The 22,449-nt window shown below is 45.5% G+C and overlaps 1 protein-coding gene across 2 annotated transcripts in view; it reads right to left on the bottom strand.

The window, feature by feature from the left end:
- LOC112260945 (MAP kinase-interacting serine/threonine-protein kinase 2) overlaps positions 1-22,449 on the bottom strand; it is a 41,364-nt gene that overhangs the window by 9,188 nt on the left and 9,727 nt on the right. For both annotated transcript variants that reach the window (XR_006084419.1, XM_024436324.2), the window contains exons 6-11: positions 19,518-19,597; positions 18,120-18,193; positions 17,161-17,321; positions 14,965-15,060; positions 831-1,025; positions 152-316 (exon numbers count right to left, since the gene is read on the bottom strand). Coding sequence is in view for 1 of the 2 variants with exons in the window: in XM_024436324.2 (XP_024292092.1) it covers positions 152-316; positions 831-1,025; positions 14,965-15,060; positions 17,161-17,321; positions 18,120-18,193; positions 19,518-19,597 (771 nt within the window). In the remaining variant the exon portion in view is untranslated. The remainder of the gene's footprint in view (positions 1-151; positions 317-830; positions 1,026-14,964; positions 15,061-17,160; positions 17,322-18,119; positions 18,194-19,517; positions 19,598-22,449) is intronic.

The raw sequence follows: 22,449 nt of genomic DNA, 5'->3' as shown, positions 1-22,449 counted from the left end.
AGAGACACAGAGAGAGAGAGACACAGACAGAGACACAGAGAGAGAGACACAGAGAGAGAGACACAGAGAGAGAGACACAGAGAGAGAGACACAGAGAGAGAGACACAGAGAGAGAGACACAGAGAGAGAGACAAACAGATAAGAACCGTACCCCTTGGACCCAGGGGTGCAGCAGGACCTGAGCAGCACTGAGGCGGTTCTTGGCATCTCTGACCAGAAGCCTGGTGATGAGGTCTTTAGCTCCAGAGGAGATCTGCTTCCAGTCCTTCTCAGGGAACTCGTACTTCCCCTCCTGGATGCTCTCAAACAGCATGTTCTGGAGAGAAGCCAAGAGAGAGACTGGGTTTGGGGACAGTTCTGGATTTAAGAACTTAAGATCACTAACTGACTGGCAGGATGTAAGATCACTAACTGACTGGCAGGATGTAAGATCACTAACTGACGGGCGGGATGTAAGATCACTAACTGACGGGCGGGATGTAAGATCACTAACTGACGGGCGGGATGTAAGATCACTAACTGACGGGCGGGATGTAAGGCGGGTGGGATGTAAGATCACTAACTGACGGGTGGGATGTAAGGCGGGAGGGTGTAAGATCACTAACTGACGGGCGGGATGTAAGATCACTAACTGACGGGCAGGGTGTAAGATCACTAACTGACGGGCAGGATGTAAGATCACTAACTGACGGGCAGGATGTAAGATCACTAACTGATGGGCAGGATGTAAGATCACTAACTTGCGGGCAGGATGTAAGATCACTGACGGGCAGGAGCAGTGATATTAGTGTGTTGTAGTAGACAACTGTTTGTGGTAGCTCGTATCTTACCTGGCATTCCTGGCAGGGCTCTCCCCAGTCCCAGCCACAGTTGGTGCCACAGCGCCCTACGAAGGGAGGGTACCCACTCAGCATAATGTACAGGATGACCCCCAGACTCCACAGGTCACAGCGCTTATCATAGATCGTAGCCTCCTCACTGAAGGCCTCCACCACCTCCGGAGCCATGTACTCTGCAGAACCACACTGGGGAGAGACCAGAGACAGATGTATACTGTATTTATACATGCAGCCCAACTGGGACCTTTTTTTACATTCGTCAACAGATCAGGGGTGGGGAGACGAGACGGGGTGGGGAGACGAGACGGGGTGGGGAGAAGGTGAGGAGAAGAGGTGAGGAGAAGAGGGGTGTTGCTGTGTTGTAGCGATGGTGTTGTAGTCTCTTCAAGAAGATGATAATCCTAGTCAAATTAGCAACCCATGCTAGTTGATGATAATCCTAGTCATTTTAGCATCCCATGCTAGTTGATGATAATCCTAGTCCTATTAGCATCCCATGCTAGTTGATGATAATCCTAGTCATTTTAGCATCCCATGCTAGTTGATGATAATCCTAGTCATATTAGCATCCCATGCTAGTTGATGATAATCCTAGTCATTTTAGCATCCCATGCTAGTTGATGATAATCCTAGTCATTTTAGCATCCCATGCTAGTTGATGATAATCCTAGTCATTTTAGCATCCCATGCTAGTTGATAATCCTAGTCATTTTAGCATCCCATGCTAGTTGATAATCCTAGTCATTTTAGCATCCCATGCTAGTTGATAATCCTAGTCATTTTAGCATCCCATGCTAGTTGATAATCCTAGTCATTTTAGCATCCCATGCTAGTTGATAATCCTAGTCATTTTAGCATCCCATGCTAGTTGATACTCCTAGTCATATTAGCATCCCATGCTAGTTTTTGATAATCCTAGTCATATTAGCATCCCATGCTAGTTGATAATCCTAGTCATATTAGCATCCCATTCTAGTTGATAATCCTAGTCATATTAGCATCCCATGCTAGTTGATAATCCTAGTCCTATTAGCATCCCATGCTAGTTGTTGATAATCCTAGTCCTATTAGCATCCCATGCTAGTTGATGATAATCTAGTCCCATTAGCATCCCATGCTAGTTGATGATAATCCTAGTCATATTAGCATCCCATGCTAGTTGATGATAATCCTAGTCATATTAGCATCCCATGCTAGTTGATGATAATCCTAGTCATTTTAGCATCCCATGCTAGTTGATGATAATCCTAGTCATTTTAGCATCCCATGCTAGTTGATGATAATCCTAGTCATTTTAGCATCCCATGCTAGTTGAGGATAATCCTAGTCATTTTAGCATCCCATGCTAGTTGATGATAATCCTAGTCATTTTAGCATCCCATGCTAGTTGATGATAATCCTAGTCATTTTAGCATCCCATGCTAGTTGATGATAATCCTAGTCATTTTAGCATCCCATGCTAGTTGATGATAATCCTAGTCATTTTAGCATCCCATGAGTTGATGATAATCCTAGTCATTTTAGCATCCCATGCTAGTTGATGATAATCCTAGTCATTTTAGCATCCCATGCTAGTTGATGATAATCCTAGTCATTTTAGCATCCCATGCTAGTTGATGATAATCCTAGTCATTTTAGCATCCCATGCTAGTTGATGATAATCCTAGTCATTTTAGCATCCCATGCTAGTTGATGATAATCCTAGTCATTTTAGCATCCCATGCTAGTTGATGATAATCCTAGTCATTTTAGCATCCCATGCTAGTTGATGATAATCCTAGTCATTTTAGCATCCCATGCTAGTTGATGATAATCCTAGTCATTTTAGCATCCCATGCTAGTTTTTGATAATCCTAGTCATTTTAGCATCCCATGCTAGTTGATGATAATCCTAGTCATTTTAGCATCCCATGCTAGTTGATGATAATCCTAGTCATTTTAGCATCCCATGCTAGTTGATAATCCTAGTCATTTTAGCATCCCATGCTAGTTGATAATCCTAGTCATATTAGCATCCCATGCTAGTTGATAATCCTAGTCATATTAGCATCCCATGCTAGTTGATAATCCTAGTCATATTAGCATCCCATGCTAGTTGATAATCCTAGTCATATTAGCATCCCATGCTAGTTGATAATCCTAGTCATATTAGCATCCCATGCTAGTTGATAATCCTAGTCATATTAGCATCCCATTCTAGTTGATAATCCTAGTCATATTAGCATCCCATGCTAGTTGATAATCCTAGTCCTATTAGCATCCCATGCTAGTTGTTGATAATCCTAGTCCTATTAGCATCCCATGCTAGTTGATGATAATCTAGTCCCATTAGCATCCCATGCTAGTTGATGATAATCCTAGTCATATTAGCATCCCATGCTAGTTGATGATAATCCTAGTCATATTAGCATCCCATGCTAGTTGATGATAATCCTAGTCATTTTAGCATCCCATGCTAGTTGATGATAATCCTAGTCATTTTAGCATCCCATGCTAGTTGATGATAATCCTAGTCATTTTAGCATCCCATGCTAGTTGAGGATAATCCTAGTCATTTTAGCATCCCATGCTAGTTGATGATAATCCTAGTCATTTTAGCATCCCATGCTAGTTGATGATAATCCTAGTCATTTTAGCATCCCATGCTAGTTGATGATAATCCTAGTCATTTTAGCATCCCATGCTAGTTGATGATAATCCTAGTCATTTTAGCATCCCATGCTAGTTGATGATAATCCTAGTCATTTTAGCATCCCATGCTAGTTGATGATAATCCTAGTCATTTTAGCATCCCATGCTAGTTGATGATAATCCTAGTCATTTTAGCATCCCATGCTAGTTGATGATAATCCTAGTCATTTTAGCATCCCATGCTAGTTGATGATAATCCTAGTCATTTTAGCATCCCATGCTAGTTGATGATAATCCTAGTCATTTTAGCATCCCATGCTAGTTGATGATAATCCTAGTCATTTTAGCATCCCATGCTAGTTGATGATAATCCTAGTCATTTTAGCATCCCATGCTAGTTGATGATAATCCTAGTCATTTTAGCATCCCATGCTAGTTGATGATAATCCTAGTCATTTTAGCATCCCATGCTAGTTGATGATAATCCTAGTCATTTTAGCATCCCATGCTAGTTTTTGATAATCCTAGTCATATTAGCATCCCATGCTAGTTTTTGATAATCCTAGTCATATTAGCATCCCATGCTAGTTGATAATCCTAGTCATATTAGCATCCCATTCTAGTTGATAATCCTAGTCATATTAGCATCCCATGCTAGTTGTTGATAATCCTAGTCCTATTAGCATCCCATGCTAGTTGTTGATAATCCTAGTCCTATTAGCATCCCATGCTAGTTGATGATAATCTAGTCCCATTAGCATCCCATGCTAGTTGATGATAATCCTAGTCATATTAGCATCCCATGCTAGTTGATGATAATCCTAGTCATATTAGCATCCCATGCTAGTTGTTGATAATCCTAGTCCTATTAGCATCCCATGCTAGTTGATGATAATCTTAGTCATATTAGCATCCCATGCTAGTTGATAATCCTAGTCATATCAGCATCCCATGCTAGTTGATGATAATCCTAGTCATATTAGCATCCCATGCTAGTTGTTGATAATCCTAGTCATATTAGCATCCCATGCTAGTTGATAATCCTAGTCATTTTAGCATCCCATGCTAGTTGATAATCCTAGTCATTTTAGCATCCCATGCTAGTTGATAATCCTAGTCATATTAGCATCCCATGCTAGTTGATAATCCTAGTCATATTAGCATCCCATGCTAGTTGATAATCCTAGTCATATTAGCATCCCATGCTAGTTGATACTCCTAGTCATATTAGCATCCCATGCTAGTTTTTGATAATCCTAGTCATATTAGCATCCCATGCTAGTTGATAATCCTAGTCATATTAGCATCCCATTCTAGTTGATAATCCTAGTCATATTAGCATCCCATGCTAGTTGATAATCCTAGTCCTATTAGCATCCCATGCTAGTTGTTGATAATCCTAGTCCTATTAGCATCCCATGCTAGTGTTTGATAATCCTAGTCCTATTAGCATCCCATGCTAGTTGATAATCCTAGTCATATTAGCATCCCATGCTAGTTGATAATCCTAGTCATATTAGCATCCCATGCTAGTTGATAATCCTAGTCATATTAGCATCCCATGCTAGTTGATAATCCTAGTCATATTAGCATCCCATGCTAGTTTTTGATAATCCTAGTCCTATTAGCATCCCATGCTAGTTGTTGATAATCCTAGTCCTATTAGCATCCCATGCTAGTGTTTGATAATCCTAGTCCTATTAGCATCCCATGCTAGTTGATAATCCTAGTCCTATTAGCATCCCATGCTAGTTGATAATCCTAGTCCTATTAGCATCCCATGCTAGTTGATGATAATCTAGTCCCATTAGCATCCCATGCTAGTTGATGATAATCCTAGTCATATTAGCATCCCATGCTAGTTGATGATAATCCTAGTCATATTAGCATCCCATGCTAGTTGTTGATAATCCTAGTCATATTAGCATCCCATGCTAGTTGTAGCATATTAGATCTCTTTCTAAATGTCAAACAGATATTCTCATCTCTGCCACATGTGTTTCCCCACTAATTGCATTCATTCACTCACAAGTAGCTTTGCTGTGCTTATAATGTGAAGAAATAATAGTTTATCAACATTCTAAGCTAAACATTTTGATCTGTTGCATCAGACTCATGTAACCCAGGTCTACTGGTTGTATGAATTTGGGATCTACCGTCCCACAACTGTCCCAGGATCTGTTTGGAATAGGCCATTTCTTTCTCACACAGCACAACAAGCTGACCAATAGAATAGTTCAATTTTTCTACTATGGGGATAGTAGATTGACAGCCTAGTGATTGTGCTGTTCGTTACTGGTCTTGTTGGCTAGTGATTGTGCTGTTCGTTACTGGTCTTGTTGGCTAGTGATTGTGCTGTTCGTTACTGGTCTTGTTGGCTAGTGATTGTGCTGTTCGTTACTGGTCTTGTTGGCTAGTGATTGTGCTGTTCGTTACTGGTCTTGTTGGCTAGTGATTGTGCTGTTCGTTACTGGTCTTGTTGGCTAGTGATTGTGCTGTTCGTTACTGGTCTTGTTGGCTAGTGATTGTGCTGTTCGTTACTGGTCTTGTTGGCTAGTGATTGTGCTGTTCGTTACTGGTCTTGTTGGCTAGTGATTGTGCTGTTCGTTACTGGTCTTGTTGGCTAGTGATTGTGCTGTTCGTTACTGGTCTTGTTGGCTAGTGATTGTGCTGTTCGTTACTGGTCTTGTTGGCTAGTGATTGTGCTGTTCGTTACTGGTCTTGTTGGCTAGTGATTGTGCTGTTCGTTACTGGTCTTGTTGGCTAGTGATTGTGCTGTTCGTTACTGGTCTTGTTGGCTAGTGATTGTGCTGTTCGTTACTGGTCTTGTTGGCTAGTGATTGTGCTGTTCGTTACTGGTCTTGTTGGCTAGTGATTGTGCTGTTCGTTACTGGTCTTGTTGGCTAGTGATTGTGCTGTTCGTTACTGGTCTTGTTGGCTAGTGATTGTGCTGTTCGTTACTGGTCTTGTTGGCTAGTGATTGTGCTGTTCGTTACTGGTCTTGTTGGCTAGTGATTGTGCTGTTCGTTACTGGTCTTGTTGGCTAGTGATTGTGCTGTTCGTTACTGGTCTTGTTGGCTAGTGATTGTGCTGTTCGTTACTGGTCTTGTTGGCTAGTGATTGTGCTGTTCGTTACTGGTCTTGTTGGCTAGTGATTGTGCTGTTCGTTACTGGTCTTGTTGGCTAGTGATTGTGCTGTTCGTTACTGGTCTTGTTGGCTAGTGATTGTGCTGTTCGTTACTGGTCTTGTTGACTAGTGATTGTGCTGTTCGTTACTGGTCTTGTTGACTAGTGATTGTGCTGTTCGTTACTGGTCTTGTTGGCTAGTGATTCTGCTGTTCGTTACTGTTCTTGTTGGCTAGTGATTCTGCTGTTCGTTACTGGTCTTGTTGACTAGTGATTCTGCTGTTCGTTACTGGTCTTGTTGACTAGTGATTGTGCTGTTCGTTACTGTTCTTGTTGACTAGTGATTGTGCTGTTCGTTACTGTTCTTGTTGACTAGTGATTGTGCTGTTCGTTACTGGTCTTGTTGACTAGTGATTCTGCTGTTCGTTACTGGTCTTGTTGGCTAGTGATTCTGCTGTTCGTTACTGTTCTTGTTGGCTAGTGATTCTGCTGTTCGTTACTGGTCTTGTTGACTAGTGATTCTGCTGTTCGTTACTGGTCTTGTTGACTAGTGATTGTGCTGTTCGTTACTGTTCTTGTTGACTAGTGATTGTGCTGTTCGTTACTGTTCTTGTTGACTAGTGATTGTGCTGTTCGTTACTGGTCTTGTTGGCTAGTGATTGTGCTGTTCGTTACTGGTCTTGTTGGCTAGTGATTGTGCTGTTCGTTACTGGTCTTGTTGGCTAGTGATTCTGCTGTTCGTTACTGTTCTTGTTGGCTAGTGATTCTGCTGTTCGTTACTGGTCTTGTTGACTAGTGATTCTGCTGTTCGTTACTGGTCTTGTTGACTAGTGATTGTGCTGTTCGTTACTGGTCTTGTTGGCTAGTGATTGTGCTGTTCGTTACTGTTCTTGTTGACTAGTGATTGTGCTGTTCGTTACTGGTCTTGTTGGCTAGTGATTCTGCAGTCACATGGCAATGCTACTAAATACTAATGTATGTAAACTTCTGACCCACTGGGACAGTCATTAAAGAAATAAAAGCTGAAATCATTCTCTCTACTATTATTCTGACATTTCACATTCTTAAAATAAAGTGGTGATCCTAACTGACCAAAGAGAGGGAATTTTTACGACGATTAAATACCAGGAATTGTGAAAAACTGAGTTTAAATGTACACTGCTCAAAAACATAAAGGGAACACTAAAATAACACTTCCTAGATCTGAATCAATTAAATATTCTTATTAAATATGTTTCTTTAAATAGTTGAATGTGCTGACAACAAAAATCACACAAAAATGATCAATGGAAATCAAATCTATCAACCCATGGAGGTCTGGGTTGATACATTTCCTCATGTCAGCATCAGTCTGGATATGATGAAGCTGTAGCCACTGTCAGTCTCATCATACTGTTGTTCCCCCATCCTCCACCCAACAGCTGTTCAGGACCCCCACTCGGGGAGTGATGCACGTTTTGTTCTAGCCCTGCACTATGACACCCTGACTCAACGAATTGTCATGGCCGTGTGTTAGGGTTGCACAATTCTGGAACTTAGTGTTTTGAAAGCGGTAATTCCCAAAACGTTACTAAAGTCCTTAGGTTTTTGTGAAAATCTTGGTTGGAGGATTCCTGGAATCAGGAGGGAATAAGCTCCAACAACAACCAGTAACCACTAGCAGTGGGCTGAAGGGAGGAGTAGATTCTAGCTAGCTACTACCCCCAGGGCCCAGAACATGAAGCTAGACACCACAAACAACTTTAAAAAACAACTACAGCAGAAACTAAGCCTGTCTCTGTTATCATTATACTAATCCCCCTTGGCTTTGCTGGAACACGGTGGAATGCCTGGCACACTGTGTGTGTGTGTGTGTGTGTGTGTGGTTGTGGGCCAAGAAAGTTCTGGAACCCCTGTGATAGTTCTAGGATGAGATGAAAAATACCATAGCTTTGGTGCAGGTACAGCTGACCTGGGCTAGCTAGCGCCACCTAGAGTAAAAACCTCCCTTTTAATAGATACTTGAGTCAAACAGCAATATATCGTCAAAAAATGAAGTTGAGTTCTATTGGCTGCAGGCATCAACTTTGTCCAACAGTAATAACCTGCCTGTACACTACACTCTAGAATCCACAACAGTAATAACCTGCCTGTACACTACACTCTAGAATCCACAACAGTAATAACCTGCCTGTACACTTCACTCTAGAATCCAAAACAGTAATAACCTGCCTGTACACTACACTCTAGAATCCACAACAGTAATAACCTGCCTGTACACTACACTCTAGAATCCACAACAGTAATAACCTGCCTGTACACTACACTCTAGAATCCACAAACATCAGTAGTGTCCTGTGACTGGATTCGTCCCAAAGGGAACCTTAAATAATGCACAACTTTTGACCAGGGACTATAGTGAATAGGGTGTAATTTGGAACACAGCTTCTGAACCGAATCCATCTGGTAAAAAAATTAATCATTAGAGATCAGCTGACACGCCCACTCCCTCCCGCTGGCCCAGCCAATCAAAATGTGGTTTCTACATTAAGGTAGGGGCCTTGGAATGAAGCCCAGAATTGGTTTTGTAACAGCAGGAGAAATAAAATATGGATTCTGCTCAAATAAAGGGAGGAGAGAGGGACAGAAGAGAGGAGGGGGTGGAGGGTGGTTCGCTAGATGTAACCCCCATGCCAGAGTGAATCCACAGTTTATGGTATCTGGTGGAATTTTTTTAATAATAATATCCAGCACGCTTGCTTTCTCTGGGAACATTCTTCAAGTCTCCAGGCGATAGGGAAGGAACAGTTTAATTTAGATGTGGTGAAAAAAATCTCCCCCTCTCCTCCAGGCTTAGACAGAAGTTATATCTCCCTCTCCTCCAGGCTTAGACAGATGTACACTAAAGAATTCTGGCCTCGATTTAGCTGTCCCAGACAAGTTTGAGATGTCATGGGGAATTTGTCTCACGTTGCTTACTCTGGGAGAGCGGCCCTCACGACACTAGTTTAACGTGAGCGGGACAGAGACTCAATCCGAGGGCTACCGATCCAGCCCAATATTTTCAAACGATTTTAAAAATCGGCACAAAATCTGCCAGACTTAGTGTAGTGCCACCCGGGCATTAGGGGCCCAGTCAGAAACGTGTAGTGTCACCCGGAATTAGAGGGTTACAGGGGTAGAGGCCCGGCGACCTCGCAGGGAAAAGCCTGGAGACTGAGCCATGTTGCAGGGAAAAGCCTGGAGACTGAGCCATGTTGCAGGGAAAAGCCTAGAGACTGAGCCATGTTGCAGGGAAAAGCCTAGAGACTGAGCCATGTTGCAGGGAAAAGCCTAGAGACTGAGCCATGTTGCAGGGAAAAGCCTAGAGACTGAGCCATGTTGCAGGGAAAAGCCTAGAGACTGAGCCATGTTGCAGGGAAAAGCCTAGAGACTGAGCCATGTTGCAGGGAAAAGCCTAGAGACTGAGCCATGTTGCAGGGAAAAGCCTAGAGACTGAGCCATGTTGCAGGGAAAAGCCTAGAGACTGAGCCATGTTGCAGGGAAAAGCCTAGAGACTGAGCCATGTTGCAGGGAAAAGCCTAGAGACTGAGCCATGTTGCAGGGAAAAGCCTAGAGACTGAGCCATGTTGCAGGGAAAAGCCTAGAGACTGAGCCATGTTGCAGGGAAAAGCCTAGAGACTGAGCCATGTTGCAGGGAAAAGCCTAGAGACTGAGCCATGTTGCAGGGAATAGCCTAGAGACTGAGCCATGTTGCAGGGAAAAGCCTAGAGAGCCTACAGGGAAAAGCCATGTTACAGGGAAAAGCCTAGAGACTGAGCCATGTTACAGGGAAAAGCCTAGAGACTGAGCCATGTTACAGGGAAAAGCCTAGAGACTGAGCCATGTTACAGGGAAAAGCCTAGAGACTGAGCCATGTTACAGGGAAAAGCCTAGAGACTGAGCCATGTTACAGGGAAAAGCCTAGAGACTGAGCCATGTTACAGGGAAAAGCCTAGAGACTGAGCCATGTTACAGGGAAAAGCCTAGAGACTGAGCCATGTTACAGGGAAAAGCCTAGAGACTGAGCCATGTTACAGGGAAAAGCCTAGAGACTGAGCCATGTTACAGGGAAAGCCTAGAGACTGAGCCATGTTACAGGGAAAGCCGAGGCTGGGATGTTACATATTGATACAGAATGACTCACACAGAACTGTGTGGTCTGAAGGCATATTGTATATTATTAGGGGCCCAGAGGTCAGGCTGCTGTGGAGGAGAATCTAGGCTTTAGAACACCTAAAAAGCTGAGCTGTCCACATCTAAAAAGCTGAGCTAGTGTTCATGTATGTGTAGCAGAGGAGGAGAATGCAGGAGCTGATTGATAAATATAGACATGACTCACTTAAACAACACTGCTGCATGTTTTATTTATGGCACTTCAATGCTGGCTTGATACTAGAACTGATAGGCCTTTAAAAAGCCATTTAGACCCTGAAAGAAAAACACTGAGGCTGATTTATAAGTAGATGACCAGTTTCTGGCTATAAACACGATCGTGGCTGGCCCTCAGCCCTAAATCAACACGATCGTGGCTGTCCCTCAGCCCTAAATCAACACGATCGTGGCAGGCCCTCAGCCCTAAATCAACACGATCGTGGCTGGCCCTCAGCCCTAAATCAACACGATCGTGGCTGGCCCTCAGCCCTAAATCAACACGATCGTGGCTGGCCCTCAGCCCTAAATCAACACGATCGTGGCTGGCCCTCAGCCCTAAAACAAGTGATGAGCAAGGAGAGGATATCTATTCCCTTTCTGAAACACACTCAGCTGTTTCCAAGTTTTAAAATAAGTTTTCCCGAGGCATTTACTGACTATAGCCATAACTACAGATGTAATTCATACCAACACATATCACATTCTCTCTGCCTGCAAGGGAAAACCCAATGAGGTAAGGAGCAAGCTGGTCCACAAATTAGCCTGAAAGCTAAACAGCTACCTAGTGGACTGCTGTGGTTAGCTAAAAAAAAAAAAACACACGACATCACACCTGCCCAGACCTACCTGCTCTGCCCCCCCATGACATCACACCTGCCCAGGCCTACCTGCTCTGCCCCCCTCCCCCATGACATCACACCTGCCCAGACCTACCTGCTCTGCCCCCTCCCCCATGACATCACACCTGCCCAGGCCTACCTGCTCTGCCCCCCTCCCCCTATGACATCACACCTGCCCAGACCTACCTGCTCTGCCCCCCTCCCCCATGACATCACACCTGCCCAGACCTACCCTGCCCCCCTCCCCCATGACATCACACCTGCCCAGACCTACCTGCTCTGCCCCCCTCCCCCATGACATCACACCTGCCCAGACCTACCTGCTCTGCCCCCCTCCCCCATGACATCACACCTGCCCAGGCCTACCTGCTCTGCCCCCATGACATCACACCTGCCCAGACCTACCTGCTCTGCCCCCCTCCCCCATGACATCACACCTGCCCAGACCTACCTGCTCTGCCCCCTCCAGCGCCCACATCACTCTCCGCCACATGGCCTCAAACTGCACCATGTAGTTTCTCTCCGCCACATGGCCTCAAACTGCACCATGTAGTTTCTCTCCGCCACATGGCCTTAAACTGCACCATGTAGTTTCTCTCTGTCACCCACACACGTTCAACATTTAGATAATGAACCAGTTCACCTTTCCGTTGTGTTAATGGAGGATTGGTTGATTTCCAGTTTGAAGTATATGTTTTGTTTTTTTAAAGATTACTGATGAGAACAGTATCAGCCAACCCAGCAGTTCTCACCACACCATCCTATGTCATGTCGTGTAATATGCAGACAGATTAAAAGTACATTTCAGTATTCCAAAACTGATTTGAGCATTAAGGCCTGCAGTGTAAGTCACAGTTATATATATATACATATCTACCCCAATTACCTGGTACTGGACCCTGTGTATGTATCTACCCCAATTACCTGGTACTGGACCCTGTGTATGTATCTACCCCAATTACCTGGTACTGGACCCTGTGTATGTATCTACCCCAATTACCTGGTACTGGACCCTGTGTATGTATCTACCCCAATTACCTGGTACTGGACCCTGTGTATGTATCTACCCCAATTACCTGGTACCGGACCCTGTGTATGTATCTACCCCAATTACCTGGTACTGGACCCCTGTGTATATATCTACCCCAATTACCTGGTACTGGAACCCTGTGTATGTATCTACCCCAATTACCTGGTACTGGACCCCTGTGTATGTATCTACCCCAATTACCTGGTAACACGGACCTGGAACATAGGCCTGGAACCCTGTGTATATATTTTCCCCAATTACCTGGTAAAATGGACCTGGTACTGGAACCCTGTGTATATATCTACCCCAATTACCTGGTAACATGGACCTGGAACCCTGTGTATATATTTTCCCCAATTACCTGGTAACATGGGCCTGGTACTGGAACCCTGTGTATATATCTACCCCAATTACCTGGTAACATGGACCTGGAACCCTGTGTATACATCTACCCCAATTACCTGGTAACATGGACCTGGAAGCCTGTGTATATATCTACCCCAATTACCTGGTAACATGGGCCTGGTACTGGAACCCTGTGTATATATCTACCCCAATTCCCTGGTACTGGAACCCTGTGTATATATCTACCCAAATTACCTGGTACTGGAACCCTGTGTATATATCTACCCCAATTACCTGGTAACATGGACCTGGAACTGGAACCCTGTGTATATATCTACCCCAATTACCTGGTAACATGGACCTGGAACTGGAACCCTGTGTATATATCTACCCCAATTACCTGGTAACATGGACCTGGAACTGGAACCCTGTGTATATATCTACCCCAATTACCTGGTAACATGGACCTGGAACTGGAACCCTGTGTATATATCTACCCCAATTACCTGGTAACATGGACCTGGAACCCTGTGTATATATCTACCCCAATTACCTGGTAACATGGACCTGGAACCCTGTGTATATATCTACCCCAATTACCTGGTACTGGAACCCTGTGTATATATCTATCCCAATTACCTGGTAACATGGACCTGGAACTGGAACCCTGTGTATACATCTACCCCAATTACCTGGTACTGGACCCCTGTGTATATATCTACCCCAATTACCTGGTAACACAGACCTGGAACCCTGTTAATATATCTACCCCAATTACATTGTTGAGAAGGACCCGTTAGTAAGCATTTCACTATTAGTCTACACCTGTTGTTTACCAAGCATTTCACTGTTAGTCCACACCTGTTGTTTACCAAGGACCCTTCAGTCAGCCTTTCACTGTTAGTCTACACCTGTTGTTTACCAAGGACCAGTCAGTCAGCATTTCACTGTTAGTCTACACCTGTTGTTTACCAAGGACCAGTCAGTCAGCATTTCACTGTTAGTCTACACCTGTTGTTTACCAAGGACCCTTCAGTCAGCATTTCACTGTTAGTCTACACCTGTTGTTTACCAAGGACCCTTCAGTCAGCCTTTCACTGTTAGTCTACACCTGTTGTTTACCAAGGACCCTTCAGTCAGCCTTTCAAGGACCCTTCAGTCAGCATTTCACTGTTAGTCTACACCTGTTGTTTACCAAGGACCCTTCAGTCAGCATTTCACTGTTAGTCTACACCTGTTGTTTACCAAGGACCCTTCAGTCAGCATTTCACTGTTAGTCTACACCTGTTGTTTACCAAGGACCCCTCAGTCAGCATTTCACTGTTAGTCTACACCTGCTGTTTACCAAGGATCCTTCAGTCAGCATATCACTGTTAGTCTACACCTGTTGTTTACCAAGCATTTCACTGTTAGTCTACACCAGTTGTTTACCAAGGACCCATCAGTCAGCCTTTCACTGTTAGTCTACACCAGTTGTTTACCAAGGACCCATCAGTCAGCATTTCACTGTTAGTCTACACCTGTTGTTTACCAAGGACCCTTCAGTCAGCATTTCACTGTTAGTCCACACCTGTTGTTTACCAAGGACCCTTCAGTCAGCATTTCACTGTTAGTCTACACCTGTTGTTTACCAAGGACCCTTCAGTCAGCATTTCACTGTTAGTCTACACCTGTTGTTTACCAAGGACCCTTCAGTCAGCATTTCACTGTTAGTCTACACCTGTTGTTTACCAAGGACCCTTCAGTCAGCATTTCACTGTTAGTCCACACCTGTTGTTTACCAAGGACCAGTCAGTCAGCATTTCACTGTTAGTCCACACCTGTTGTTTACCAAGGACCCTTCAGTCAGCATTTCACTGTTAGTCTACACCTGTTGTTTACCAAGCATGTGATGAATAAAAAGGTGCATTTGACAGACGCAGAGAAGAGATGGGAGGAGTGGATCAACAAAGAGAGAGATCTGAACGTTACGAGGACTCACCGGAGTGATGAGTTCAGGAGTAGAGATAGGGGAGCTGTCACTGTTCAGCCGGATGCCACTGCCCAGGTCAAAATCACAGATCTTCACCGGTGACATCTAGGAGGTTAAAACACACAGCGTAGTCATTTAGACCCCTGACCTTCTCCACAGCATTCAACTAAAGGCCACTGACCTTATCCACAGCATTCAACTAAAGTAGACCACTGACCTTCTTATCCACAGCATTCAACTAAAGTAGGCCACTGACCTTCTTATCCACAGCATTCAACTAAAGTAGGCCACTGACCTTATCCACAGCATTCAACTAAAGTAGACCAATGACCTTATCCACAGCATTCACTAAAGTACACCACTGACCTTATCCAAAGCATTCAACTAAAGTAGACCCCTGACCTTCACAGCATTCAACTAAAGTAGCCCACTGACCTTATCCACAGCATTCAACTAAAGTAGACCACTGACGACCTTATCCAAAGCATTCAACTAAAGTAGCCCACTGACCTTATCCACATCATTCAACTAAAGTAGCCCACTGACCTTCTTATCCACAGCATTCAACTAAAGTAGACCACTGACCTTCTTATCCAAAGCATTCAACTAAAGTAGCCCACTGACCTTATCCACATCATTCAACTAAAGTAGCCCACTGACCTTCTTATCCACAGCATTCAACTAAAGTAGACCACTGACCTTCACAGCATTCAACTAAAGTAGCCCAGTCAGGTCCATAACACATATCACTAAGACTACTGCCAAGCAAGGTTTTCTACATGTTATTAAGTTATCCTTATCGTGTCACAGTAATAAACTGCATTAGGAGGTAACCACCCATTATTCTATTTACCATAACTATCTATCAAGGTTAGGGCCTGAGTGAACAGATTTCAAGTCTCACTTCTCGTGCAAAACGCATAGTACTGGCTGGGTTTTTGTATTTTAAACGCGTTACATCTGGAAAACGTGATTGCCGACATAGAAAACATTTAGGAACTGTATCAACAGTGGACTAATGAAACAAACAGCAAATATATAAACATTTAGTGGAATTTTCCTTTAAGTCTGGCTCGCCTGTATAATCAGTGCCTGTTCACGGGTGAGTCAGGGTGCACACGGTTTGGCGTGCACCAATCACCATGCTCTCTCACACGGTTTGGCGTGCATCCTGACTCACCCAATCACCATGCTCTCTCACACGGTTTGGCGTGCACCCTGACTCACCCAATCACCATGCTCTCTCACACGGTTTGGCGTGCACCCTGACTCACCCAATCACCATGCTCTCTCACACGGTTTGGCGTGCACCCTGACTCACCCAATCCCCATGCTCTCTCACACGGTTTGGCGTGCACCCTGACTCACCATGCTCTCTCACACGGTTTGGCGTGCACCCTGACTCACCCAATCACCATGCTCTCACACCGTTTGGCGTGCACCCTGACTCACCCAATCACCATGCTCTCTCACACTGTTTGGCGTGCACCAATCACCATGCTCTCTCACACTGTTTGGCGTGCACCCTGACTCACCCAATCACCATGCTCTCTCACACGGTTTTCAGGGACTGAATGACTGACTCACCCAATCACCATGCTCTCTCACACTGTTTTCAGGGCCTGAATGACGGGATTAAAAGTCCTACCACTAGTATTTTAGACTGGGCTCAACTCTGGCTGTCCTTCGTCCCCATCAGGAGCCTGTGACGCGATGGGAGGAGTGTTCTCGTGCACTCTGACTCACCCAATCACCATGCTCTCTCACACTGTTTGGCGTGCACCAATCACCATGCTCTCTCACACCGTTTGGCGTGCACCCTGACTCACCCAATCACCATGCTCTCTCACACCGTTTGGCGTGCACCCTGACTCACCCAATCACCATGCTCTCTCACACCGTTTGGCGTGCACCCTGACTCACCCAATCACCATGCTCTCTCACACCGTTTGGCGTGCACCCTGACTCACCCAATCACCATGCTCTCTCACACTGTTTGGCGTGCACTCCGACTCACCCAATCACCATGCTCTCTCACACTGTTTGGCGTGCACTCTGACTCACCCAATCACCATGCTCTCTCACACCGTTTGGCGTGCACCCTGACTCACCCAATCACCATGCTCTCTCACACCGTTTGGCGTGCACCCTGACTCACCCAATCACCATGCTCTCTCACACCGTTTGGCGTGCACTCTGACTCACCCGGTCCACGTGCTCACACAGGATGTTTTCAGGCTTCAGGTCCCTGTGTGCCATTCCCTTGTTGTGGAGGTAGTTTAGAGCACTGGCGATGTCCTGCACCACATAACTGGCCTCCTGCTCACTAAAGTGTTGTCTACGGTGGATGTGGGTCAACACTGACCCTGCAGGAGGAGAGAGGGAGGGATGGAGAGGTTGATATGGAGAAAAAACAATGTCAACATTTAATGAAGACACTGCCTCAAGTTGCTGCATTTCAGAGACTCCAGGGGGGAGATGATGTGAGACGATTGAACTTGATATATGCACTGAAGACACGGCCTCAAGCGGTCGCATCTTCTGATATAAAACTGACTGACCAGAAGTCCAAAACTGGGTGAATTTGACCCATCATTTCCTACGGACGGGAGAGTGACCCATCATTTCCTACGGACGGGAGAGTGACCCATCATTTCCTACGGACGGGAGAGTGACCCATCATTTCCTACGGACGGGAGAGTGACCCATCATTTCCTACGGACGGGAGAGTGACCCATCATTTCCTACGGACGGGAGAGTGACCCATCATTTCCTACGGACGGGAGAGTGACCCATCATTTCCTACGGACGGGAGAGTGACCCATCATTTCCTACGGACGGGAGAGTGACCCATCATTTCCTACGGACGGGAGAGTGACCCATCATTTCCTACGGACGGGAGAGTGAACCATCATTTTCTACGGACGGGAGAGTGAACCATCATTTTCTACAGACGGGAGAGTGAACCATCATTTTCTACAGACGGGAGAGTGAACCATCATTTTCTACAGATGGGAGAGTGAACCATCATTTTCTACAGATGGGAGAGTGAACCATCATTTTCTACAGATGGGCGAGTGAACCATCATTTTCAACAGATGGGAGAGTGAACCATCATTTTCTACAGATGGGAGAGTTTGCAATTAAGATTGATATCCACTAACCTCCTCTTAGTTTCTCAAAAACCAAGTAGAATTTGTCTTCTTCCTCAAAGAACTCGACCAGCTCCAGAATGTTTCTGTGAACAAGAGAGAAATGCCGATAATCAGTGTGAAGGTAATGCCTATAATCAGTGTGAAGGTAATGCCTATAATCAGTGTGAAGGTAATGCCTATAATCAGTGTGAAGGTAATGCCTATAATCAGTGTGAAGGTAATGCCTATAATCAGTGTGAAGGTAATGCCTATAATCAGTGTGAAGGTAATGCCTATAATCAGTGTGAAGGTAATGCCTATAATCAGTGTGAAGGTAATGCCTATAATCAGTGTGAAGGTAATGCCTATAATCAGTGTGAAGGTAATGCCTATAATCAGTGTGAAGGTAATGCCTATAATCAGTGTGAAGGTAATGCCTATAATCAGTGTGAAGGTAATGCCTATAATCAGTGTGAAGGTAATGCCTATAATCAGTGTGAAGGTAATGGTTATAATCAGCGTGAAGGTAATGCCTACAATCAGCGTGAAGGTAATGCCTACAATCAGTGTGAAAGTAATGCCTATATCTATAGTAGTGAATCTCAGGTCCATATTCCTGCTCTGTGTCCCCCCCAGTGAGCCTGCTGTACCTGTACCCCCCCCAGTGAGCCTGCTGTACCTGTACCCTCCCCAGTGAGCCTGCTGTACCTGCCCCCCCCCTCAGTGAGCCTGCTGCACCTGTATCCCCCCCCACCCAGTGAGCCTGCTGTACCTGTACCCCCCCCAGTGAGCCTGCTGTACCTGTGCCCCCCAGTAAGGCTGCTGTACCTGTGCCTCCCCCAGTGAGCCTGCTGTACCTGTGCCCCCCCCAGTGAGCCTGCTGTACCTGTGCCTCCCCCAGTAAGGCTGCTGTACCTGTGTCCCCCCAGTAAGGCTGCTGTACCTGTGTCTCCCCCCAGTAAGGCTGCTGTACCTGTGTCTCCCCCAGTAAGGCTGCTGTACCTGTGCCCCCCCCAGTAAGGCTGCTGTACCTGTGCCTCCCCCAGTGAGCCTGCTGTACCTGTGCCCCCCAGTGAGCCTGCTGTACCTGTGTCCCCCCCAGTAAGGCTGCTGTACCTGTCCCCCCCCAGTAAGGCTGCTGTACCTGTGTCCCCCCAGTAAGGCTGCTGTACCTGTGCCCCCCAGTAAGGCTGCTGTACCTGTGCCCCCCCCAGTGAGCCTGCTGTACCTGTACTACCCCCCCCCAGTAAGGCTGCTGTACCTGTGCCCCCCAGTAAGGCTGCTGTACCTGTGTCCCCCCCGGTAAGGCTGCTGTACCTGTGCCCCCCAGTAAGGCTGCTGTACCTGTGCCCCCCAGTGAGCCTGCTGTACCTGTGCCCCCCCCAGTAAGGCTGCTGTACCTGTTCCCCCCCAGTAAGGCTGCTGTACCTGTGTCCCTGGCACTGATAGAGCATCTCCACTTCCCTGAAGACTCGGCTCCGACTGAGACCCGCACGCTTCTCGACGATCTGGACAATAAACAAGATTGAACGATGTGTTACTCATTCGTCATTTTCATATCAGAGAATAATTGGCTCTAATTGAAGGAATGAGCCAAGCAGAGCCATCCTACTGTGTCTAGAAAGTCAATCATCGGTGCAGGGTTCTCCCCAAAGGAATGCCAGCATCAAATGTATAGAGATGTCACACTCCCATTCTTACCTATGGGCCCTGTTCTACTGACCATTGAAAAATTAAACACTAGGAAGATTACAGGAAAAACTAAAATATTACAATATTAATTAAATAAATCTGTGTTTTCTACTTTATTGATCACTTAATAAGGCTCAGGCAGAAAATGACAGCTCCACTGGTTACAGACGTTGAAATACATCCTCAGTCCGCCGGGCCGACCCTTGACTGACTCATGAGCACCACCTTGTTAACGATGAATGGGGCCAACGGTCCCAGAGCAGTCTGACTGGGGGGGCAGGGAGCCTAGTGGTTAGAGGGGGGCAGGGAGCCTAGTGGTTAGGGGGCAACGGTCTCAGAGCAGTCTGACTCCACATCTATCAGAGGAAGACATGGTGGCCTTCCCTGACCAGCTGCAGGGAGCCTCGTGGTTAGAGGGGGGGCAGGGAGCCTAGTGGTTAGAGGGGGGCTGGGAGCCTAGTGGTTAGAGGGGGGGGCTGGGAGCCTAGTGGTTGGAGGGGGTGCAGGAAACTGAGGGCCAAGAATGTTTTAAACAATGTTGCAAATCTGCTAGGGCTTCGGGCCTGACCATCGATGTTATAAATGTTTCTAGTTCGTTGCAGACAGGCCATGCGTAGCGAATGTGATTTAAAGGACATTTATTTTCTTCAAGATCATTTTCACCTGCAGGCTGTAATGCTTATTGCATCATGATTGCAAGGTGTCCCGACATCTTCTCCAACTGTACCGTTATCTGGTTATAATGTCCATTCTAGAATGCCCTTCTAACCAATCACAAACGAGAATTCAACAATGCTGTGGTGTAATATAAATGAAATACTACATGAAAATGTGGTTAAGAAAAACATACCTGGCACGCAGATCGGGAGAAATGGCCAGATGAATTGGCATTCCACATGAGGAAAAGTTGCAGACTTCTCATGTAGCCTATTAACGGCCTGAGTGACCTGCCGGCTGCCATTTGGGGGGGGGGGCTTTCTATTGTGGGCTGAAAGGGTTGTCAGGAAGTAGTACAGACAGCAGTCCACTGCTCGCTCACACAAGCACACCGCATCAAGGGCCTGAGTCAGCAGCGAGTTGAAACTCATTTGTTGCCTAACCATGCACTCCATATGCTCCTGCTTCTAATCCATTTTCCAATTGAATCAACAAATAATTACACGAACACCAAGTTACTAGTGGGCCACACTTAGGCAAACAGACGCAGTCAGCTGATGTCTCTAGGGACTGTCTGACTGGAAGAGAAAGTTACCATGGAGCCTTCCCTTTCTTCAAACTACCAGCCATCTGCCTGAGGAAACAGAATGACAGCAGGAGCTAACGAACAAAAGCTGCAATTACTTGTTCAAAACAGTAACACAAGTCTTGATACAGAGAAGTACGTCACAAATGGGGAGGCAGGTAGCCTGGCGGGTAGCCTGGCCGGTAGGAGCATCGGGCCCAGTAACCGCAAGGTTGCTCCCGCACCTCTGATTCAGTTGTAAAACTGACGAGTTATCTCCCTTTTCTTTTCTCAAATGTACAAAACAAAATAGTAAGGCTGTCCCCAACTAAAACAATCTGGGTCAACCAAGCATAGTCTGTTCTTTCGGCCAATCAATTGGTCAATATTAAGTGTATTTTTTACATATATAGACACACCCTATCTCTGAATAAAATCAACTATAATTAGGCATCTTCGCCTGATGCTTTAATTAAAAATCAAGACAAAATGACTAGATGGATCCAGAGATCAATATAGCTGCTGTTGCTGGCCTTGGCAGATTCTGCCATGATGTTCCTGACGTTGCCAGTAACAGGCTACACCAGCGGTCTACAACCTTCTCCATTTGAAGTGCCAAGTTATCCTACCATTTCTACTGATCTGCAAGCCAGTTATGATTTTCATGTGCACATTTTCATGGAATAGTTTTATTTAATTCATAATAAAGTCCTCATAGCTCAAAAATCAATGTCACGTGGTTAATCAAAATGATATCTAAATAATATACAAATCTAAAAGATAACTTCTGTTGGCAATATGTAAAAATAGCCTACATAAATCCAACAAATAAGGGCCTCCCGAGTGGTGCAGCGGTCTAAGGCACTGCATCGCAGTGGAAGAGGCATCACTACAGACCCGGGTTTGATCCCGGGCTGTAGCACAACAGGCCGTGATCGGAAGTCCCATAGGGCGGTGTAAAAATTGGCTCAGCGTCGTCCGGGTTTGAGGACTGTTTGTCCAAGGGGTGGCTTTACTTGGCTCATCGCACTCTAGCGACTCCTTGTGGCGGGTCGGGCTCCTGCAGGCTGACCCCGGTTGCCAGTTGAACTGTGTTTCATCTGACACCTTAGTTCCGGGTTAAGTGGGCGTAGTTTAGTGGGTTCATGTTTCGAGGACGCATGACTCGACCTTCGCCTCCCAAGCCCGTTAAGGAGTTGCAGCAATGAGACCATATCGAAATTGGGGAGAAGGAGGTAAAATAGAACAAGTTATAAAAATATATATAAAAAAATTGCAGCCCGCAGGTAGAAAATTCCCAGAGAAAAATAACCATCACATTGGCTATGCATGGCCTGTCTGCAAGGAACTTGAAACATTTGGGTCTGGCCTGAAGCTTGCTAGCAAACCGGCATAAAAAATATTCTGGGCCCTCAGCATTCCCACGACAGAGACACGGCTATAGGC

The sequence above is a fragment of the Oncorhynchus tshawytscha genome, linkage group LG10, assembly GCF_018296145.1.
Source record: "Oncorhynchus tshawytscha isolate Ot180627B linkage group LG10, Otsh_v2.0, whole genome shotgun sequence".
Taxonomy (NCBI): Eukaryota; Metazoa; Chordata; class Actinopteri; order Salmoniformes; family Salmonidae; genus Oncorhynchus; species Oncorhynchus tshawytscha.
The sequence above is the reverse complement of the archived record's forward strand: the minus strand, read 5'-3'. Positions and strand labels throughout refer to the sequence as shown.